The 21900-nt window shown below is 28.2% G+C and overlaps 2 protein-coding genes across 2 annotated transcripts; one reads left to right on the top strand and one right to left on the bottom strand.

Moving 5' to 3' along the window:
- Positions 1-10865: 10865 nt before the first annotated feature.
- Positions 10866-12912, bottom strand: LOC107403727 (protein CURLY FLAG LEAF 1). The gene is made up of 2 exons (XM_016010641.4): positions 12590-12912; positions 10866-11671 (listed from the first exon to the last, which is right to left on the bottom strand). The coding sequence occupies exons 1-2, from the start codon at positions 12803-12805 to the stop codon at positions 11147-11149; spliced, it is 741 nt and encodes a 246-aa protein (XP_015866127.1). The 5' UTR covers positions 12806-12912; the 3' UTR covers positions 10866-11146.
- A 4650-nt stretch (positions 12913-17562) lies between these two features.
- On the top strand, positions 17563-20194 carry LOC107403728 (ubiquitin-NEDD8-like protein RUB2). Its single transcript, XM_016010642.4, has 3 exons — positions 17563-17771; positions 19007-19266; positions 19892-20194. Exons 1-3 carry the CDS (start codon positions 17679-17681, stop codon positions 20001-20003), a joined length of 465 nt encoding a protein of 154 aa, XP_015866128.1. The 5' UTR covers positions 17563-17678; the 3' UTR covers positions 20004-20194.
- The last annotated feature ends 1706 nt before the right edge of the window (positions 20195-21900 follow it).

The raw sequence follows: 21900 nt of genomic DNA, 5'->3' as shown, positions 1-21900 counted from the left end.
TTCATTTTAGTGTAAGCTTTTATTAAACTATTTTTTTCTTTTCTGTTTTTCTTTATTTTGGCAAACCTGATCTATATACCTTCAAAGTGAAACTCAATTTTATTTATTTATTATTTAAAAAAAAAAAGCCAAAAGGGGATAGACAACTTTAGAAGATTAATAATGTGTTGAGGATAATGATTCACAAAGTTAACAAATTTTTACGCTATTCCTGTTGGCAATGATTGTTTGTAATATCTCCCTGGTCTTAGTTTCGAGGCCAAGTGATGAAATTTCTCATCCCTAATTCATCAAAAGGAGTCTTATAGTTATCAATTAACCAATAAATGAGTTTCTCACTTACTACCCTGCAGGCCATTTTTTGATATTTCATCGCCAACTACCCTTTTGTCCGAAAAAATTATGCTTAATAAAAGCAACTAGAAATTACCTTTAATTTCATTTTCGCATTGCATAGGCAAAGAATCCTCACAAACACATAAGACTGATAAAGATCTGTGATTCACTAAAAATTGGCTTAAAATCTTTGGATTAATACTTAATAGGATTTTTAATATCTTTAACTTGTTTTACAATTTAGATCCTTAATTTTGAAAATAATCATTTAGGTCATTAATTTTTAAATTTATTTAAAACGGTCTAATTCTCAATTTTGACCAAATAAATTTGCAATAATTTGGCTTTTTTCTTAATGATCAATACCTTAATCTATTTTCTCATAAACTCTACTGCAAATTTCTTGACAAAATAGTTATCAAGTTATTTTGTCAAAATCAAAAATTGCACCAATATGTAACAAGTTTAAAAATTAAGTGTCTAAAATGTTTCTTTTAAAAATTAAAAGTCTAAATCACAAACCTTACAAATCAAGATTATCAAAGTACAATTAAGGTTAAATCTTTCAACCCTTTTCGACATTCAAGAGTAATATTGTTCTCTCACCAAAAAAAAAAAAAAAAAAGAGGAATATTGCTTTTATTTGCTCTCACACCATTAGACTTATCGTCTAAATTAATGTATGAAAATAATATCATACTTTTTAAAATGTGACCTTTTAGTAATTTGTCATGAATCATGATCAAAAAGCTAGCCAGCTAGATTTTTTCTTTTTCCTGTCAATTAAAATTGGTCATGAAATTCTAGAAGTTGTTTGAGATAAAGCTAGCTAGCTAATGATCTAATAAATGAAAGGAACAGTTAGTTGGTGACCAAGCTTCCAAAAACGGCTTCTAACACGACTTTTTAAAGTCTATCATCGCTAAGGCATTGGATGAACATGCATTTCTAAATGAAAAAGAATATATATTTTCAAGAATAATCTGCTTATAAATTAGGTCACGTCTAGATCATAGGTTTTAATTATTTCACCAGAAAAATTTGGAGAACACACGCATATATATATATATATATATACACACACATATATATGTACGTCTATGATATCCTGTTGGGATCCATAATGATTGTTGTGGTGCCTCACAAATTTTATCGTCGGTGTCGTGTTGGCAACATCACGAATATGCATTCATGAGACATATAAAATAAAAAAATATACATATATTATATTTATATGCATGTACATCCAGAGAATTAGATATTAGTTATTATCCAAACAACTGTTTGGTCCAACTTTCATTGATTACTAGGAAAGCTCTCATTGATTGCAAGTAATTCTTTTATCCACGTAATTCTTAAATTTTTTTTTTCTTTCACATTTTATACTCAATTTGTTGCGTAGAGTGTTTTTATATTATGTTTCATTGTTTTTAACTTTTGATTCGAAGTTTTACTCTCATAAATACTATTTCATCATACAAAAGAATATTGTTTTTACTCTTTGGTATATATATATATATATATATATACATATATATAATTAGTAATGGTTCATGGAGCTGTGCACTGAATTAATCCTGCAACGATTATTATTGATAGCAAAGGAACAAAATAGATATTGAGTTGGTCCCCAAGAAAAGTGGCTAACTAGTTATTATGAAGTTCCAGTTTAAAATTATATGAAAAGTATGATATCTATGGGCAGGAAGAAAAAGTAAATAAAATAAATAAATAAATAAAAAAAGAAGCATAGAAAATGTTGCATTGATTTGAGACAGGGACAGTCACAAAAATTAACCCTCGAAAGGAGTAGAAAGTTTCACAGGCCAAGTAACTGCTGAGAGACGTACTGATGAATTTGTCCTTCAAGCTTTAATATTGTCATTATTAAATTATGACTTTTTCCAAAAATTTAATTTGTTTGAAAGTGAGTTTATGTCCGTGTTCGTGCGTATATTATTTTCTTTCATCTGTATATCATTTTAGTTTTTACAAATGTTAAATTTTTAAATTAGATAGTAATGTAATTTGAACATATTTAATTTAAACCTATATGTGTAAGATTTGTTAAATTACCAAAAGGATTCAAAAAATTTAAATTTAACCCGTTAGGAAACAGGTTTATCTATATGTATCTATAGGTCATTCCTATCAAATCTATGCGCTAGCAATGACCTTTGACATTCAACTCTAAGCTGAATTCAATCAGATTTGCAATTCAGTTTATATACCGTATAAATTTGTAAACACTAAAAACTTTGCATATTTATTATTTACATTAGATTTATTTGAATTGATGAAAAAATGTTATGATATTTTTTATTAAAAAATCCCATTCAACAAACAAAATAATTGAGCAATTAATAGGGAAAAATACAAATACATATAGGTGGACACATGCTTGAGAAGCAAAACAAAATAATTTTTGTACTTTGTAAGGTAGCACACGAGTACTCTCTGGCGGCTAACATCCAAAACCTTTGACTTTACCTTTCACTCTCACCCACATGTACACACACATATATTTATGCCTTCTCTTTCAATTACTTGTGTGTATATATATATATATATATATATATATCCCCAAAGCCTAACTCATGACCACACAGTTTCTGGACCCTCTGGGTCTTACATTTATTGCCAATTTAACTTTGCTTTGGACCTTTCAACTTCTTTGCATTAATTGTGGCTTTTTTGGATCATAAATTCCACGCGTCTCATAAATGTTTACAGGTTTATTTAGTTGAACAATTCTTAATGATCATGATGGAGACCAATTAATGTTTTCATTAAAGAAAAACTTCTAATTAATTATGCCCTGTATTGGTAGATTTGAGACTTTTAAAGCCTTGTTTGTGATTGATGTAGGCTTAATTATTTTTCTAAAACCTTGGAAAGAAAAATACTCATCAATATCGTAATCTGTATTTTTCCTAAAAGTAGGTCACTTTTATTTGGTAGACTCATTAATTGTTGATTTAGAAAAAGAAATTTGAAAATTAATGCTAGTGGTATTTATTATACTGTTTTATATAGGCTGATGGGTGGAGGGTGAGATTATCAATTGGTGGTACAGTGGCCCTATTAATTAATATTGTTGTTACAGAGTTGGTGTCATAATTCAAATTTAGAAAAGCTTAATAATGAATTAGAACCAGATGCAGATATGAGATTGTTTTGTATATATTATCATTAAATGTCGGAACATCAAAGTGGCAAAGTTAGATATATACTTTTTTAGAATTTTGAAATAAAAAGAGTAATAAGAATTAAATGGTAGTGTACCTTTTAATTAATAATGGGAGGGTCGTAAAACATAACATTAACTATAATATATATCAATTTATTAATTTATACATAAAAAGCTTCTAATCTTGTCAAATTAATTTGGAAAGTTGGAAGATATTCATCCAGTCCAAATCAATTCAATTTGAATTTATGTAGGGATCAATTAATGTTATTACTAAATAATAATAATAATAATAATGTTATTACTATTAGATTCCAGCCAGCTAGTCTTGTAATTATTTGAATCTGAAGGTAGAAAAAGCAAAGTGTAATCCCTTTAATAGTGTAAATCACACAAACTCCCCTTTTAGTGCAAGTTTTTTTCATAAACATCCTTTGCCTTTTAGAAATTGCACAAACTTCTTTTGTAATTTTATTTTCCTTCCATATACTCCATTTCTCTTTATCAAACTTAATTAACATATACAAAAATAAACAAATTAAAAAAAAAGTTGGCCATAAGTTGGTATTTTAATTTTATGAAAAATAAATTTACTTATAAAATAAATTTTAAAAGGATAGAAATATTATTTTTAAATTTTCATATTTTACATTGATGTCAAATAAAAAAAAAAAAAAAAACATGTTCACCACCATATTTCAAAATGTAACTAAAGAAAAAAGAGTATACAAAATAAGGTTGAAACTCTCAGATCAAGAATATGGAAAATTAAAAAAAAAAATTAAAAATTGCATATATGAAAAACCTTGAAAGCGGAGGAGCAATTTGTGCAATATATTAAATACATTTTAATACCTTCTAGTTGGGGAAGTTGCACGTCCGATCTTTTAATTTTGAACATTTTAATTTCATCCTTTGTATTTCAAATTATTGCATTTTGATCAAATTAAGGGACGACAATGGGCTAGTCCAGGTGGAACCAGCCTTCCTTGTTTTCCACCCTGTGGGGATTTCCCATACATTTCTCCCCCATTTCTCATATACTAGGAAGTTGGGACAGGACAAGGATTCCTCGTATGGGGGAAGGGATCCTTATCCCTATCCTATTTTTCCATTTAATTATTTTTTAAAATTTAATTAAAATTTTAAAACTTAGTTAATTTTTGTTGTATTTTTTTAAATCAAATAATATATATAACAAAGAATATTATTATTATTATTATTATTATTTATCTTTTTATATGTAAATGGGGCAGGACTATATTTCCCACCCCAATCTCGACCGGAGGCAGTAAAATTTGCCCCGTCCCTATCCCGCCATCATGATTAACCGGAGAATTCTCGCCCCATTAGGGATGGGGCACCGTTAGCACATAACAGATCAGGGTAAATTATCATCCGTAGTCAAATTGAATATTTTGGCTAATTGTGTTTAATTTGTTGTCATATTTAAGCAATATTAAAATATAATTTGTTACAATTTAGATTTTTTAATTTTAATTTGTTGCAATTTTATTCTATTTTAAAAAAAACTTGCTTTTTAATACTCTCGAATTGTTAACCGACTTGGCAAAAATCCAATTGGATCAAAATGAGATAAATTGAAATTTTAAATTTTAAAGATGGGGATCGAAAGTATAACTTTTTCCAAACTATAGAATATTAAGTGCAATTAGCTCTTGTATTTTTTTTCTTTTTGCTTTTTTATTGTATAATTTACCTTATTTAATATAGTTGAGCTGACCTTCATCATTATTTTTATGTCACTCTTTTAGTTAATTATTGTCTGAATCATTCTTTCTCAAAAACTTGTAAATTTAAACTGTACATATCAAGATAGATTTTTTTTCTTTTGGGTACCGGTTTTTACTTTTCTTTATAGGCTTTGTGAAAAATTATATCAATATTTAAACATAAACTCAATTAAGATTTTTAATATGAGAATTAACACAAAATTTTTTTTTTTCAGCTTTTAAATTGCATCAAAAATTGATATTTAAAATTATATTTATTTATTATCGAATTCCGATAAAATTTATTTTTTTAAAATAGAGTTTTAATGTACTAAATAAATTCATATTTAACCACTTTTTGAACTTTAAATTTTAGTTTTTTATGTGATCCAATAATCATAAAAAAATAAATTTTAATTTAATAAAATAAAATAAATTTTATTTAAAATTGACTACAATATTTATACATGTATATCCATGAATTATTTTGATATAGTAAGGTTCCTATAAGGATTTTATAAAATTTGCAAGGCATTACATTTGTCACTTTGGAAAAATTAATAAAAAATCAAATTAAAAAAAAATTCAATTAACTTTCTATAACAAATTTTAATGGCTCCCATGCAAATTTAATGGATTGCTACTTATATTTTTGTGTTTTGTTAAAAAAGAAAAAAAAACATATTTAAATTATATGGCTTACCATATAAACCACCTTTACTAAAAAATTCTTATCATTTTCTGACTGTATCAGAATTGCTTCTGTGAATATTCATATTAGTAGAAATTTGTACCATATATCATTGTGTGTATTTAGCTATGAATATTCGTACATAATTATGTACGCGTATATGTTTTCAAAGATATTGCGTCAAAATCATAATAATTTCTCTTTAACATTTTCAATTATTTATGATTGTGTATAATTTAGCTATGAATATTGGTATTATAATTATGTACGTGTATTTGTTTTCAAAGATATTAAGTCAAAATCATAATAATTGAATATGATCAAGAACCATATACCGTAGAGAGATTTCAACAATTTCTAGAAAGTTATATAAATCACAAGCATAAAATGTGATTTCCTGACTTTATTTTTCTCTTTAACCTATTATGGATTTGAAACATGGTTGCCTTCTTAAATGATTGAAAATAGCATTTACCTAAATTTTGTCGAAGTACATATATTAATATTGAAGTTGGAAAACTATGTGGGACTTTTTTATTTTTTTTCAAAATTTGGGTAAGCAGAGAGCAATTCATTCATATATCTAACAGATGATAAATGCAAAAACTCAATTAGTACTGTTCAATATGTCTTTAAAGTTGCTGACCTACCATGAAGCTCAGAACACACAGGGAGACCAAAAAAAAATTGGTTTGACAAAATAACTCTTATCATCATTTAATATTTCAAAATAATAAATGGGTGATATCATCATTTCGTATGCGTGAGCACACATATGTAATGTATATGCATGTCTTATTAATTGCCACTTGTTTGTTAATGGTTATAAACTTATAAAGGTGTTCTTATTAATATTATAAATATCCAATCAAATTTTCAAACCCACTATTATTTTATAAATATATAAATATAAAATATATTTTATACTGGTGTTATATTGGGATAAGGATTCAAACTATGTATCTTTGAAAAAAAGAAATAATAGCGGTTTTTTTAGCTCCCCCAAAAAGAAATTATAGTGGATTTGCACTAAACTGTTTCCATGGAAATTATACCCCTCCATACTAAAACAACAGAATCAAGTCATCTTATGTAATAACAAAAGTATTTTGCAATAGAATAATTATTTTTGTTAGTTTTTGGTGAATAAAAAGTTTTTCAATATGTAATAACTAAATATAAAACAAATATGTAAAAACTGATAACAAAATCTTACAATGAAATGCATATATAAAATGTGAAATATTGAATGAATTATAATTCGATTAAGGGTAAATTTGATTCTTTCAAAAAGATTAGTGAAGCAAAGGAGCCAAAAGGTTGACACTTGACAGTGATGAAATTTGTTTGTCCCAAATCGAATCTGCCAATTTTTGTAGGGTGTAGGAGACTGTTTGAGCTATATATTTTTTACTTTTATTGCACATGAAACCCATGTTTATCGTGAAGCACAAAATCAGAGGTGGCAAGCAATTATTAATTTGTTGTGCCAATTATAATTTCGTTACTCCCACGAAATCATATCATACTGTATTGCAATTTGCAAAACACTATTTTGGCTTAAAAGTGGGGACACTAACTAAAGTTGTCCAATAAATAGAAATATAGCAACACATTTTACATGGACATTGTATATATTCATATGGTGACTTTCTTAAGAAAGGATGAGGATAAAATTGAATTCTTTTGAATGAATTCTACTCATCTTTTGGCCATAAAACTTCAATTTTTAATGTATTTTAGTCCATAAAACTTTTATTTTTCCTTACCTTTTAGCAGTTTAAAATATATAATGTATTGGATACAACATGCAGGAACTTGAAAAATTATCTGATTTTGTAATTTGTTATTACTATATTATAAAGTATATTACGCAACGTATTCCAAAAAAATAAAATTTAAAAATCAAAACATCAGAAGAAAATGTTAAAAAATAAAAGTGTAGATACAAACATTATTATTCAAAGACTAATAGAACCAATATTAGGTAAGCAGCCTGTTGTAGCTGGCAAAAACCATTTGATCACCATAATCACGTGTAATTGCATAGTCGACATCACCAACTGTTTCAAAAGTATGCTATGCAAAATGCAAAGTATTGAATAAGTTTTTCAGAAGAACACAAAAACTAATTCACCCCTGTTCAGTACCTACTCACAGAACTCAATGTTTTCCTGCGTCATTATGTGAAAGCATAAATGTCATGTTAATTATTGAAGAACTTATTTTTATATTATTTTTTTTCATGCCAGAGTGAAAAAAAAAAAAAACAAGAACAAAACAAAAAAAGAAGGTAAAAGGACAGTTAATTATAAAGAGAGTAAAGTAAAATGGCATACATTCTAATTGCAATGGGATGTACAGTACTTTGTGGTTTCCTTTGCAAATACTTCGACGCCCAATTTAAGCTTGACATTTCTGACTTTGGAAATTGTAGGACTTTATATATTTTCCCCATCAATTTATACTTCCCTTATCGCTCATCTACCTCTACCAAATAGATGTGAAAATAAATGTTTTTTTATTATTCTCCTTTTAGCATGACGAAGATGAATATGGATGGCTTTTCTTTTTCTTCTTCTTCTTCTTCTTCTTCTTTTTTTTTTTTTTTTTTCTCTCTATATATTTTGATGGTAAGTAATTAAATAAATTCAACAAAGTATGGTAGAGTTAATGGTTGAGAAGAACAAGGTATACCTAAATTTAATACATACATGATTGTAAAGCAATATATTTGGTGGGATAGTTGAGATTTCAATTCTTCCCCTTGTCCACCATTAAAACACCTTGCTTTTTTAGATTATTTTTTCACGAAGTTAACCCATTTTATAGAATAATCATAATTTCTTTTTTCATATTTATTTTTTTAAATAGTACAGATGATCTTAAATATATGACTAGGTTTTATCCTACTTAATCTCCATGTTAATAAAATGAATTCTAGTTTTATAACATTATCCACAAGGAAATTTGAAAATATTCGTTGCAAAATATATTGATAGAAATTATTTTATTTTTTTAGAAAAAAATACAATTTTCTTATATATTTATTTATTGTATTTTTCTTTTTAGTTAATTTAGGAAAGAAAACATTTAAGCTGATATAAGAAGGTAGGTATGCATAACTTTAAAGACTATGATAAAATTAAATTCTCATTTAATGTGTGTTAGGTATATTAATGAATTGGTCTAGTAAATGGCCATAATTAGCTTCATGCAGCAAACCATTAAGCACATCAGTTCGACAAAGTGTAGTTGAATGCTCTTTTCAAACATTTATAGGACACAACCATATTTTTGTACATCACTTTCCCATTTTATTAATCCCATACCAAAAACTCCCTGGAGATGGACTAATACCAGACATACCCTAACCATGTGGATTAATCCAAAAATTTTCTTTTTTTTATTTAATTATTATTTTTATTTTTGTATTTAGAATACTTAAAATGAACATATCATAAAAATGGATTAGAGATCATTATTAGTGATGATTATAATGTATCCAAATTTTCAATACTAGAGGTCCCAAAGTTTTTGTGCTTAAATTTTGTTATTTTGTTATTATTATTATTATTATTTATCTCTCTCTTTTATAATAAATAGTTTGGATTTATTTCAATTGGGTCAGATTCTGTAAAGGTTATTTTGCAGAACAATTACAAAATAGTCAGGAAGGAGAAGTATATTTATTGTGGTGTGAATGCCACCTTATAGCATTAATATACCCATCGCAAAAACAGATTTTTTTTTATTTTTTATTTTCACATATTTTCTCTACTCAAATGTGAAATTAATGAGCTTACAATTCTCAGCACCAAATTATGAAGGGACGCTATAGTAGGTGTCCAATTAATGTTACTCTGTTTTTTGAAAGAAACTAATTGCTCCAATGCCAATCAGAAATGTTAAAAATATGCACAAAGAATTGTTTGATGTGATGCCCTTTTCTTAGCTTAGCCGCAGTTCTTGAAAACAAAAAAATAAAATAAAATAAAATAAAAAGGAAAAAAAAAAAAAACCTTTGATATGGAAAATGAGATTTATTTTGGGGTTTTGTTTATTTTACTCCATTGTGTAGTTTTGTGTAAGTACATGTAAAACAGTAAAAGATCTATCAACTTTGAGAGTATAATTTTACATTTTGTGAGAAAAAAAAAAAAAGATACTTTGGTTTTATTTATTTATTATTATTTTATGGAAGATTAATATCTCTGGGACTACAAGTATTAATCCTATTCAATATTCTTTAATAGAGTCATAGGTTCTGCCTCATTAGAAATGAAAATTGATAAAATAATAAATTAGATATTATAATGTTCCTAGTTTGATGAGTCATTGGGCTAAGTAGGTATTAGGTTTGATTGCGTGTGACTTGATTGAATGTGAATTAATGCTGATCACTAAAGAGGGAGCAAAATGCCAAAAGCAAAAAAAAAAAACCAGTCCCGTACGTAAAGTATTTGTAATCTGTGGCTTTTTTATTTTTTGCTTTCATTTTTTTTTTTTTAATGGCTTGTCAGCAACAGTAAAGTAATTGAACTTTGTTTCAACAAAGATGATTTTTTTCCCTTAAGAATTTAAGAGCATTAACTTCACCTGATTATGTGCTCGTAACGGCACTGATTTGCTTGTATCCATCAACAATTTATATAAATAAAATAAAAAATAAATAACTTAAATAATACAATATTACCATGTCATTTCCCTTGCACAAAAATCTGCATAAAAGATGGATTTTTTAGACTTTGAATGATTTTTTTCTTTATTCTTCCTTTTTGAATTCAGAGTACTATTTTCCATGTTCTATATATGAATTTCAAATATAAATTTCTTACATTTAATATCAAAATCCAAGATGGAGAAAACAGAAAATGTCCAATGGTAATTTAAGCCAAGACAAATTCAGAAACAGTTCCTAAAAATTTTCAACTGTATTCTCACTATGAACATGGACAAAAAACAACTACAACTTAAAAAAGTAGATTGAAGAAATTGGATGAGAACTTCTATCAATTATGCTTGAAAAAGAAAAGAAGAAAAACACAGACCTTTTTTTGAAATGTACATACTCTCCTATTCCTAACAAATCTGAGTTCTTAAGAAGAAACACCTACTTGTAATCTATCATATACAAAAATAATATGAAGCTCAAATAACTTTCATTTTTTTTTTTTTTTTTTTTCCTTCCATCCTTCAAATTGTCATGTTTAGGTCAATTCGAGGTTTCTTCATCATAGGCAATGGTATAACAGAGTTACACCTAGGGCATTTTGGGTTGTTTTTCATTATCAACACATAAGATAAGCATCCAGGACAGCCTGCTGCAAATGGAGATGACAACAGCTTCTCTTCATGTTCTTCTTCCTGTGTTTCTTTCATCGAAGACGATGAAGACGAGTAAGATGGCGATGACGACAAAGACGATTTCCATATCGATGATGAACGCCTTTTAGCAGGCTCTTTCTCTGCCCTTTCAAGTGCAGATTTTACTTTATCTAAGGTGCATACACTTTGATAATTGGATGAGGATGGGGGTGATGACACTAACTTCAACTCCAAGCTACCATCGTCGAAAAGGTTCAATGGGGTTTTAGACGATGGTGACGGCGGGAAATTTAAATCTTGAAGCTTTGGAACTGTTGGATTGCTATGATTGTTATGGTCTGAGACTGAAGTTGAATGTGTAGCATTGCATCTTTGTAGGTAGACTTTCCCTGACTGCAACCATTATAGGTACCATGTGTTAAGCATATGCTATATATGTAAACTATACCAATAAACAAATTCACAATCTGAAATTAATACAATTAACTAATCAATGACATAAAAGCAGCTTTTAAAAGAATGTGTAGTGGGATTAGAAGTTTCATAGCATTGAAGAGCATCACATATCCTCATGGTATAAATTACTATATATATATATATATATTTTTTTTTTCAAAATCAACACTCATTTATTAAAAAAAAAAAAAAAAAGGAACAAAAATTAGAGTATCCAAATCTTATTGTTTATAGCTCATTTTTAAAAGATATTTGTAAATTATAAATATTCAATATATTCATAGAAGATCAATAATAAATGGTCAATTGCAGAGGAAGTTCAGGGAACAAGTATGAAGAATATGAAAAGTCAAAGTCTAGTGCTGTTACATTGAAACCAAAAAAACACTCCAAGAAAGGAAAAAAGAAGAAAACAAAGTTGCAAACAGAGACATTATAAAAGGATCGAATTTGAGATTCACTTATTTTATATTTTCGATTATCAAAAGCAACAGACTGAATCAAGTTATAATTTATTTTTTTTCCTTTTTAATATATATATATATATATTTTTTTTTTTTCACAGCAAACAAAGAGAAAACAAAAGGAAACAAAATACTAGAAAACGAACAAAAATATTAGGAAAGCACATATAGAAAAATATTGAGATGAACAACTGAATTTCATATCATATACACATAATTGAGAGCAACCCAATTGCAAGAACAACAGAAAACAGCACAAGAATCAATCAAATGAAATTGAAATCCAACATCTGCTGAAACAGGACAAGTAATTTTCCTGGAAAATTATGGAAAGAAAGCACATATTTTCCGGGGAAACAGACAGACCCAAGATGAGAAAATTCAAACCAACCTTCAAATCCAGACGCTTTTCCCATCCATTAGGAACCTGCAAATCGAGGTCCAGTTCTTGGGTCTCATTCACAAGCTTGGATGCGGATCCACCAAGCAAGTCCCGAGTAATTAGAGCCGCAGATTTCTCAGCGCTAGAATCACTACCCACCGTTCGATGCTGATCATCCTTGTATCCGTTCAGAACCCGAACAAGAGAGGTCACGTCAGCAGCCATTTGTGGTTTTCACAAAGCTTCTTCTTCTTCTTCTTCTGGTTTCACAGAGAGAGAGAGAGAGAGAGAGAGAGAGAGAGAGAAATGAAGGGTTTTTGTGGTTGAATGGAGCTATATATGGTGGTAAATATAACCCCGTTATATGGGTTATATAAAAATGACTAATAAAAAAAGAAAAAGAAATTATATATTTAATTCCTTAACTATATTTCAATATCTATTAAATTTTATTTTTTAAAAAATAAATATTCATAATCAGTGAATTGGTTAAATTTGATTAATTGTTTCATTTAATGTTTTTTGGGGTTATTAATTGAAGGAGTTGTGGAGGAGTGGGAGGAGAATTCAAGAAATTTGAGGCACCTATAGTTATGGTCGCATTTATTGCTTGCTTTGGATGAATCCTCTGGGCCCTTTCTTAGTTGGAATATTATTTTTCATTTTTACCCCTTCAACTTTTTCTTATTCACTCTTTGTACCCTTTTTTTTTTTTTTTTTTTTTTAGGGCTATATTCGGATTATCAATATTATCAAAGCACTTTACATGGACTGGGTGAAGTAGAAGATGAAATTTATTCGAAGAAAGTACTCTGAATTTTGACTTCTTTTCAAGATTTTAGTTGTACGTTTGGTTTATACACACACATGTTCCATGAAAATTTAATTTTGGATTGCAATGGCAGGCTAAATAGTAGTTGGAATAGTTGATTTCTTGTTTTCAGAAGGTCAAATATAAAAATAATTATTATTTTTGTTGCTTTATTTAATTTTTTCTACAGAGATATTATTTCAAAATTTTTTATGCGGTTACAAGTTTTTAGTTCAGAACTATTTAATGTTATTTAAAATATAATTTCAATAATATGACCAATCATATTAACATTAAATATTTATATTTAAATAACAGAAAAACCATAATTCAAATAAATTTAAGAATTATTAAGTGTTCAGATACATACATTCGCCCTAAAAGAAATTGTGATGAATGCAACCAACTTTTGATATACATATTAAAAAAAAGAAAAAAAAGATATTAAAAATTAAAGCTGTTATGTGAGATTTTTTTTTTCCTTGAAACATGTTATGTAATAAATTTTAATACTATTAAATACATGAAATTAAAGACATTAATAAGAGAAAAAGAAATGACAACATTAAATTCTCCTCGAGGTGCACTAAACTAGGATTTATCTTATATTTTATTTTATTCACAATGTTAAAGAGCATATTAAATGAATTTTAATTGGTATACATGTATGGGGTAGTAACTATATGGATAGGACCAAAATATTCATACTTCATACTAATTAACTTAAATTATACATCTTGCTTTTGTTTAAATATTTAATATTTTATTGCAAATACATTTCATTTGGCTTTTGTCTTTATATTATCATTGTTCTAGGCCAAGGAAGTCACAAGTATTTATTACAAACCATAAAGTTTTCAATGCAACATTTAATACTGGCAAGCCCCTTGAGATATGACCAAACCATGACAAATATAAATGATACTGTATTCCAATGCCTAATCCAAAGCAGAAAATAAAATAATAAGAATCATTCACATGGAGATAAATTTTCAAACTTTATTTGGTTGCCAAATATTCAAACCAATCAATATAATTTTTTAATTGCCTTGAAGACAATTCAATAGTCAACTTTAATGTCTTTCTAAAATCCCAATAGACATATTTCTGAGATATAAAAGAATAAAATGGGTCAATCTTAGATTGTATTCACTATTGTCTTCATTTCCCTACTTTATTATTTTTTTATGTTTATTTATTATAATTATTATTTACACTTTAAATGTATCATACGGAAAGGAGTATGGAGGTGATGCATAAAATCCATTGTTTGGCCCAAGCAAAGTGTATTTAGAAATATACAATACTAATTTTAAGATTCAAAACCTTCCTCGTACAATTTTGTAAATTTGAGTCATGAATATTCGAGTTCATAATTATTTGATAAATAATAATTTTCTTATTGAATTGTTTTGGATAGGATAATTGTCATGCACTTAGTCAACAATTTTTTTTTTTTTTTTTTAAAGCCATATTCCTTTTTTTTTTTCTTTTCATTTGTTTAATGTTTGGATTTTATCTTTTTATGAGTCTAATATTGAAAACATTTTAAATCTTACAATGAGGATCAATTTCATATATGTAAGCATCCACTCCTATCTTCTAAGTATTCTTTGTCTCACTTTTGTGTTTTTGCAGGGTTCATAGCATTAACTACAAAATTACTTTATAGGATCCAAATAAAAGAGGAAGCTACTTGGAAAAAGAATTTGCCTATACCTAATCATATTGTAACAAATTATTTTATTTTAATTATTATTATTATTATTTTTTTGGTCATCAACTTTTTAGATAATGCTCTATGTTGAACTCCTTGTAGATTGTAGCCGTTCAAAGTTTCAAACCCTCACCACAAAGCTTACCTAAGCAGTCCGTTTTAAAACGCCACCGACCTTATTGTGGAGGGAGTGGGGTTATTTATGATGATGATGATGAGAGAGAGAGAGAGAGATTAATATTAATTAGTTTGTTCAAAAAATTCAACTTGATTACTTGATTAAGTTTGTTGGATTGTTTCATTTATTATTTATTTATTATTGAGTTGGGAGAGAGTTCAATGTAAGAAAGAGACATCCAATCAATAAACCTACTAAATGCTACAAATACTGGTTTGATTCCCTGCCTTTGCCTATTCCACTTGAATTTTTTTTTTTTCGCCTCCTCTTTTATTTTTATTGAGGCAGAGATTAATTTTGTTTATTTTTAACTGTACGAAACTCAAATGAAATTGTTGGCCAAAAAAAGTGAAAATAATAATAATAATAATAAAAGAGCTGTTAATGAACTTAGGTTCTGTTACAATATTGTTACAAAAGTTACTTTGACTTCGATAAAATCTATGAAATGAAATTTCAACGCGTGTAGAGCTTGAATGAAAAATGTACAAAGTCGCAAAGTTTGACAAAATTATTGAAATCTTAAGTTTGCGAATTACTTTCTCTATTGGGACTGCTAATGGTGAAAAATCATTATTTTCTCCTCTAATAATTTAAATTTAAATTCCCTATTCTCAATATTAAAAAAAAAATGTTTACTAATTATATTTTTTTAGAAAACAATAAATTATCAAAGAAAGTTTCTATTTTATGAAGCCGTCATTAATAAATGCGTTACGCAGGCAGATCCGTGGGTCAAACTAGTTGGACATGTTTGTTGGGCCCGTATTTAGTTGGATTTCATATTTTGGGCTGAAGTGGAGCTATGAGTAAGTTGGGCCATATGAATCTTTAACAAAACTAGGGACGGGCTGGGGCGGGGCGGGGCCGGCCTCCTCTATTTCCCGTCCCAGGGAGATTCCAATCTCCATCTTCATCCCCTCTCAATCTTGGCATGCCATGGAGTGGGGATGAGAGGGGTTGGAAATTTTCTAAAATGGGATGGGATTTTCCATTTCCCGTCCTGTTTTTTCATTTAATTAATTATTTTAATGTTTTTAATTTTTTAAAAGAACACATTTAAAACTTTGTTAATATTTTTACACTCTTTTTAAATCAAATATATATATATATATATTATAATAAATAAATAATAATAATAATATTTTTCTTATATATATATATTATAATAAATAAATAATAATAATAATATTTTTCTTATATATGTATGTATATATATATATATATAAATACGACGGATATGGGGCGAGGACCAAATTCTTCGAGCCTGACCAAGGATAAAAATTTGTTCTGTCCCTGCTTGCCGCACAAATTAATTGGGGAATCCTTATTTTATTAAGCATGTAGCACCACGAGGATAAAGAAAATCGGAGTAAATTATCATTCCTAAACAAAATCAATAATTAGCTATAATTAATAGCAAACATATAGGAATAATATATATATATATATATATATATGTATGTTTTCTCTTTAAATGTTGACCTGTATTTTATTTGACTTTGATCTAAAACAGTTCTAATGAGGGTATATATGCATAACTTGTTTATATTATCATGCATTGATGTCACATGCCAAATTGAGTGCTGGAGATTATAGTCAACCCGAGGGGAAGCACAAAACCAAAATGTATAACCTTCAACTATATATAGCATGCCTGATGACCAAGAAAGAAAAAAACTATAATACATTGTCAACCCAAAAATAATAATAAAAAAAAAGAATAAAACTATAATATTACACATGCATATAAAAACTTAATGGAGGACATTATTAATATTTTCTATTTATTTCTGTTCGACTTTTATTCATGACCTCTAATGTTTATATAAAGTTACATATTGTAAACAATGAAAATCACTCATATTATATCGTAATATTCAGTCCCAAAAAAAAAATATATATATTGTAATTTTGAATAGTAGAAAATTTCAGAAACACATTAAATAAAATTTTTGGGATTTTATTTTTATAAAAAATAAAAGATAAAATTGTAGATTTTTTGTTTTTTTGTTTTTAAAAGATATCATAATCCAACATAAAATAGGAATATAAGAAAGTGGGGCCAGTTGGGGTTTTCATTTCCAATCACAATTTGGCAATTGAGAAAAAGAGATTCCTGATAGCTGCTTTTGCTTGCTTCCCTTTATACAGAGCGCGCGCACACAAATAAGAATTTCGCAGAATATATAAATTTATATACTTTTTTTTTTTTTTTTTAATTTATTATTTTTTTAATATATATTTTTTTTCACTCTCACACTCGGTCACGGACACTCCCAAATTCGCATAAACTCTCCCACAGATATCCGACTCTAATTCTCTCCCTCTTTCTCTCTCTCCCCCTCCCTCTCTCTAAGAAGAAAAAACCAGAAGAAGAATAAGAAGAAAGATGCAGATTTTTGTGAAAACCCTAACCGGCAAGACCATCACTCTCGAGGTTGAGAGCAGTGACACCATCGATAATGTTAAGGCCAAGATCCAGGTACTGTTTTCCCTTTTTTTTTTTTTTAATTAAGGAATTTAGAATTGCATGTTTTACTGGGTTCTTGCTCTTTTTTTGTTATATGTATTGGCTTTGTTTTTCTTATCCGGGTTTGAAATATTTATGGTTCTCGGAAAAAAATTTATTGCTTTATTTATTTTATTTTTTGGTGAATAGTTTCTTGGAGTTAGGGCTGAGGTATCGGTTATGATCATGGGTTTGCTGGGTATTGATTCGATTTCGTTGTTATTGTTCTTTCAGTGAGTTTTGATCTTTGGGGTCAACTTTAGGTAACTTGGAATTATGTTTACTTTGAATAGTTCTGTGTTCTTGTTGATTTGTTATGCAGTTTTATGCTTAAGTATTTGGTTCTTTGTATCAATCCGTTTGAGTGCTGAGAAAGTTTTGGGTCTTTATATCTTTATGGGTATAAAGAACATCTTATTGATGATGTTAATTATGAAAAATTATACTTTTTTCTTGTTCTTTTTGCAGGCAGCCAGTTAGGAAAAGGTAAAGTTAAATCTTTTTTAAAAATATATGTATATTTTTTTTCTGGCAGTTTGAACAAATAAAATCTATTATATTGGTCCTCCAAAAATCTGTATTTCTTTAGCAGCTAATTTATGAAAAGCCTAAATTGAAAATAGTGTTACTGGTTTAACTCTTTATATGAGTTCCTTTTTGCCTAAAATTAACACACACACACACACACACACACACACACACCCCACTTATATGTATGACGCTATCCAATCATTGTTCTGAATTGAAGTTTGTAATTTTGAAGAAGATAGTGTTGGTTATAAGTCATACTTTTAAGTCGAAGTTGTATGATGTAGTACCTTAAGTTGTCCGTAATCTTCATGTGGAACTTCGGAATGATTAAATTTAAATTTGAAAAAGGTTACTAAAAAATTGGAAAAGACTAAAGTTCAGATTGTTGATTTTTGATCATGGAAAACAGCAAGAGACCAGTTTTGCAGTTTGGTGATGATGGCTAGATAAAGTAATATAGACATATCATTATCAAATCTGAAGCTAGTTACATTCTTAGGTGCTCTTGTGTTCTTGTTAAGTGTGTCTGTGTATTAAATTCTTTATCTTGGTTAACATGCTTCCATTGGATACCCTTTTTGTTAACAATTTTTTTCTTGTTGTTATTGCAATTGAAAAGGGGGTGGTTTTGAAAGTTGTAATGTTCATGCTTTAATTAAGGGTTTTTTTGGTTTCAGGATAAGGAAGGCATCCCTCCTGATCAACAAAGATTGATTTTTGCTGGTAAGCAATTGGAAGATGGACGAACTCTTGCAGATTATAACATCCAAAAGGAGTCGACTCTTCACCTGGTCTTGAGGCTTAGGGGAGGAACCATGATCAAGGTGAAGACTCTCACTGGGAAAGAAATCGAGATTGATATTGAACCAACAGACACCATTGATAGGATCAAGGAGAGGGTGGAGGAAAAAGAAGGAATACCTCCAGTGCAACAAAGGTCTGTATTTTATTTTTGATTATCGTACTTGGTGAAACCGAAGCAATAAGTAGTTGGATTTGAGTTGTGTCTAGGTGTTTACTTTTAGCTCCATCAGTTTTATGTGGTTATTTGGTAAATTGTTAGTGTTTCTATTTTTCCTCTTCTTGCATATAATTAGCTTGCATTTTTGGGCTTATGAAAATACAAGGATTTCAAATATGAGGAATTTAAACAGAAATGATATATCAAAATTTTGACATCATATTTAGTCTCGTTTTCAATAAAATTTCATTGTTGTGCAAGTTTAGTATATTTTTGGAAAGTTAAATCAGTTATTGTTATTCATATAGCTTCAACATGACTCTGATCTCTGGTTGTCTCTTCCATATAATTTAGGTAGTGCATTGTTCAAATTATACCCATAGAATAGAAGCGACATTGCAATTATCAGAATTTGCGAATTTCATACCCTGTGCTTTTGTGTATTGCTTGACAGACATTTTATTCATTATGAAATTCTGTTGCCACATTATTAACTACTCGCTGCTTATATATATGTTTATATTTTCCTTCGTCAATTATGATACTCTTTATCCCTTGTATGAGAATGAAAGGTCTGATTAGTTCAACTTGTGGTTTGCAGGCTTATCTACGCTGGCAAGCAGCTTGCAGATGACAAAACAGCTAAAGACTACAACATCGAGGGTGGCTCTGTACTTCATTTGGTGCTTGCACTGAGGGGTGGAAATCTTTAAATGTAATCTGTGGTTTCAAATGAACCTGTTCTGGCTTTATTGGGTTATAATGGTGCTTGATAAACGTAGAGTTGAATGCGTCTTGTTGGAAATTCGGAATACATAACAGAAATCCTGTTTCTAAGTTAATTACTGTGGACAAAATATATCTGCGGCAGTGACATTTGCCATTTTGCCGCACCTTCTGGTCATTGTTTCTTGCAGGTCCTTGTTATATGCTTTTTCCAACTTTTAGATGATCTAGGGTATGAGTATTACCGTGTGGATGTTAATGCTTTTTTTTTTTTTTTTTTTTTTCTTTTTTTATTAATTTTTTTTATGAGTGTTTATTCACCGTACCACTTATTTTTGTAGCGTTTTTTTATTAAATTGTAATTTACAAAAATAAAATGGTGGAATGTTTGATTATATACAATAAAATAAGTAAAATATAAAAAGGCTTTTAAAATTGTTTATGGTATTTTGATAGTTAATTAACGCACTTTGGTATTATTTTGTTTTGATTTGCAGCATTTATTTGGAAAAGCACTTTTGAGTGCTGATTTTCATATTTTATTTATATATATATATATATATATATATGAACAAATTATTACTACTTTTTTGCCTAACACATTCCCAAATGCCTCTTTTTTTTTTAATTTTATTTTTATTTTTAAATTTGGGTGAATATTGGAGTGCACTATCGAACACGAACATCAACGCTGCCTTAAAAGCTATTTTCAAAATCAACTTGGGCAGCCATTTTGTCCAGGTATTTATACTTCTGCCCAAGAAACACAGTCCTACCCCCGTTGGCCGTTGTTGTTAAAATATAATATTTATGTATAATAAATTTGAAGTTCCTTTACAATTTTATAAAAGTGAACTAATCACACTGAGTGTTTTAAATTTTTTTATTTTATTTCATCACTCAAGTGTTCTAAAATGAATCACTTTATTTTCTTTTTAATAAGAAATAATAGAATATCATGTGTTTTAGATATATTAATTCTTATAATTTCAAATATATTTTAACATTTTATATAATTATTTTCTATATTTAAAAATCATACTGCTCCAAACACTCTGTGGTTTACGTCTCACCTCATGAGCAGTGTAACATCTCACTTTGCAATTTTGCCTTTTAAAATATTGGCATTAAGTAGTAAATTTATCAATTTTATGAGGAGTGAATCATCCTCTTTTCAAGCAATGTCTTGTGAATACCAAGTCTAGTGGGAAAAAAAATAAAAAAATAAAAAAGGTTCATTGGAGTGCATTGAAAGAGAGATATAACAATGAATATCTTGAAAATATATACAGCCTTTTGGAAATTTTTTTAGTAATCAACTATTTCTTTTATGATAGTTTTACTGGTCACACAACTAAGAAGTAAGCATTTTGCTCCACGTTATCGAGAACATAAAATGTATATTGGAAATGATTACCAAAACACTTGTATTTTTTATACAGATTTTTACTTTTCAGTCCCTTTCCCTCGTAATCATGTTGATTATACACCACTAAAGACTTGAAGAACTTTTTATAACCTACCAGCTATGTAGTTCTTCTTCTCCTCCATTATAGATTAATGCTCTGAAATTGCAGGAAACCATCTAAATGTAGAAAATCTTTTAGTCCATATTTTTGACTTTAATGAATATATATATATATATATATGTATGTATATCATTTCAAAAAAAATATATAAGTTGACACAATATATATACACATATGTTAGACATGTAGTTAGGTACTAAGTGTTAATTTTGTTTAGCATTTGCCTAAAAAAAAATTCTGTTTATTATATTATATATATACATATATATATACACCATCAAGTTTAACAATTAAAGTAGACAAAATTCCCTAGTCCTTGGAGTATAGATTAAATATTGGAAAATAAAATTAGCTA

This window comes from Ziziphus jujuba, chromosome 2, assembly GCF_031755915.1.
Source record: "Ziziphus jujuba cultivar Dongzao chromosome 2, ASM3175591v1".
Classification (NCBI taxonomy): Eukaryota; Viridiplantae; Streptophyta; class Magnoliopsida; order Rosales; family Rhamnaceae; genus Ziziphus; species Ziziphus jujuba.
The sequence above is the reverse complement of the archived record's forward strand: the minus strand, read 5'-3'. Positions and strand labels throughout refer to the sequence as shown.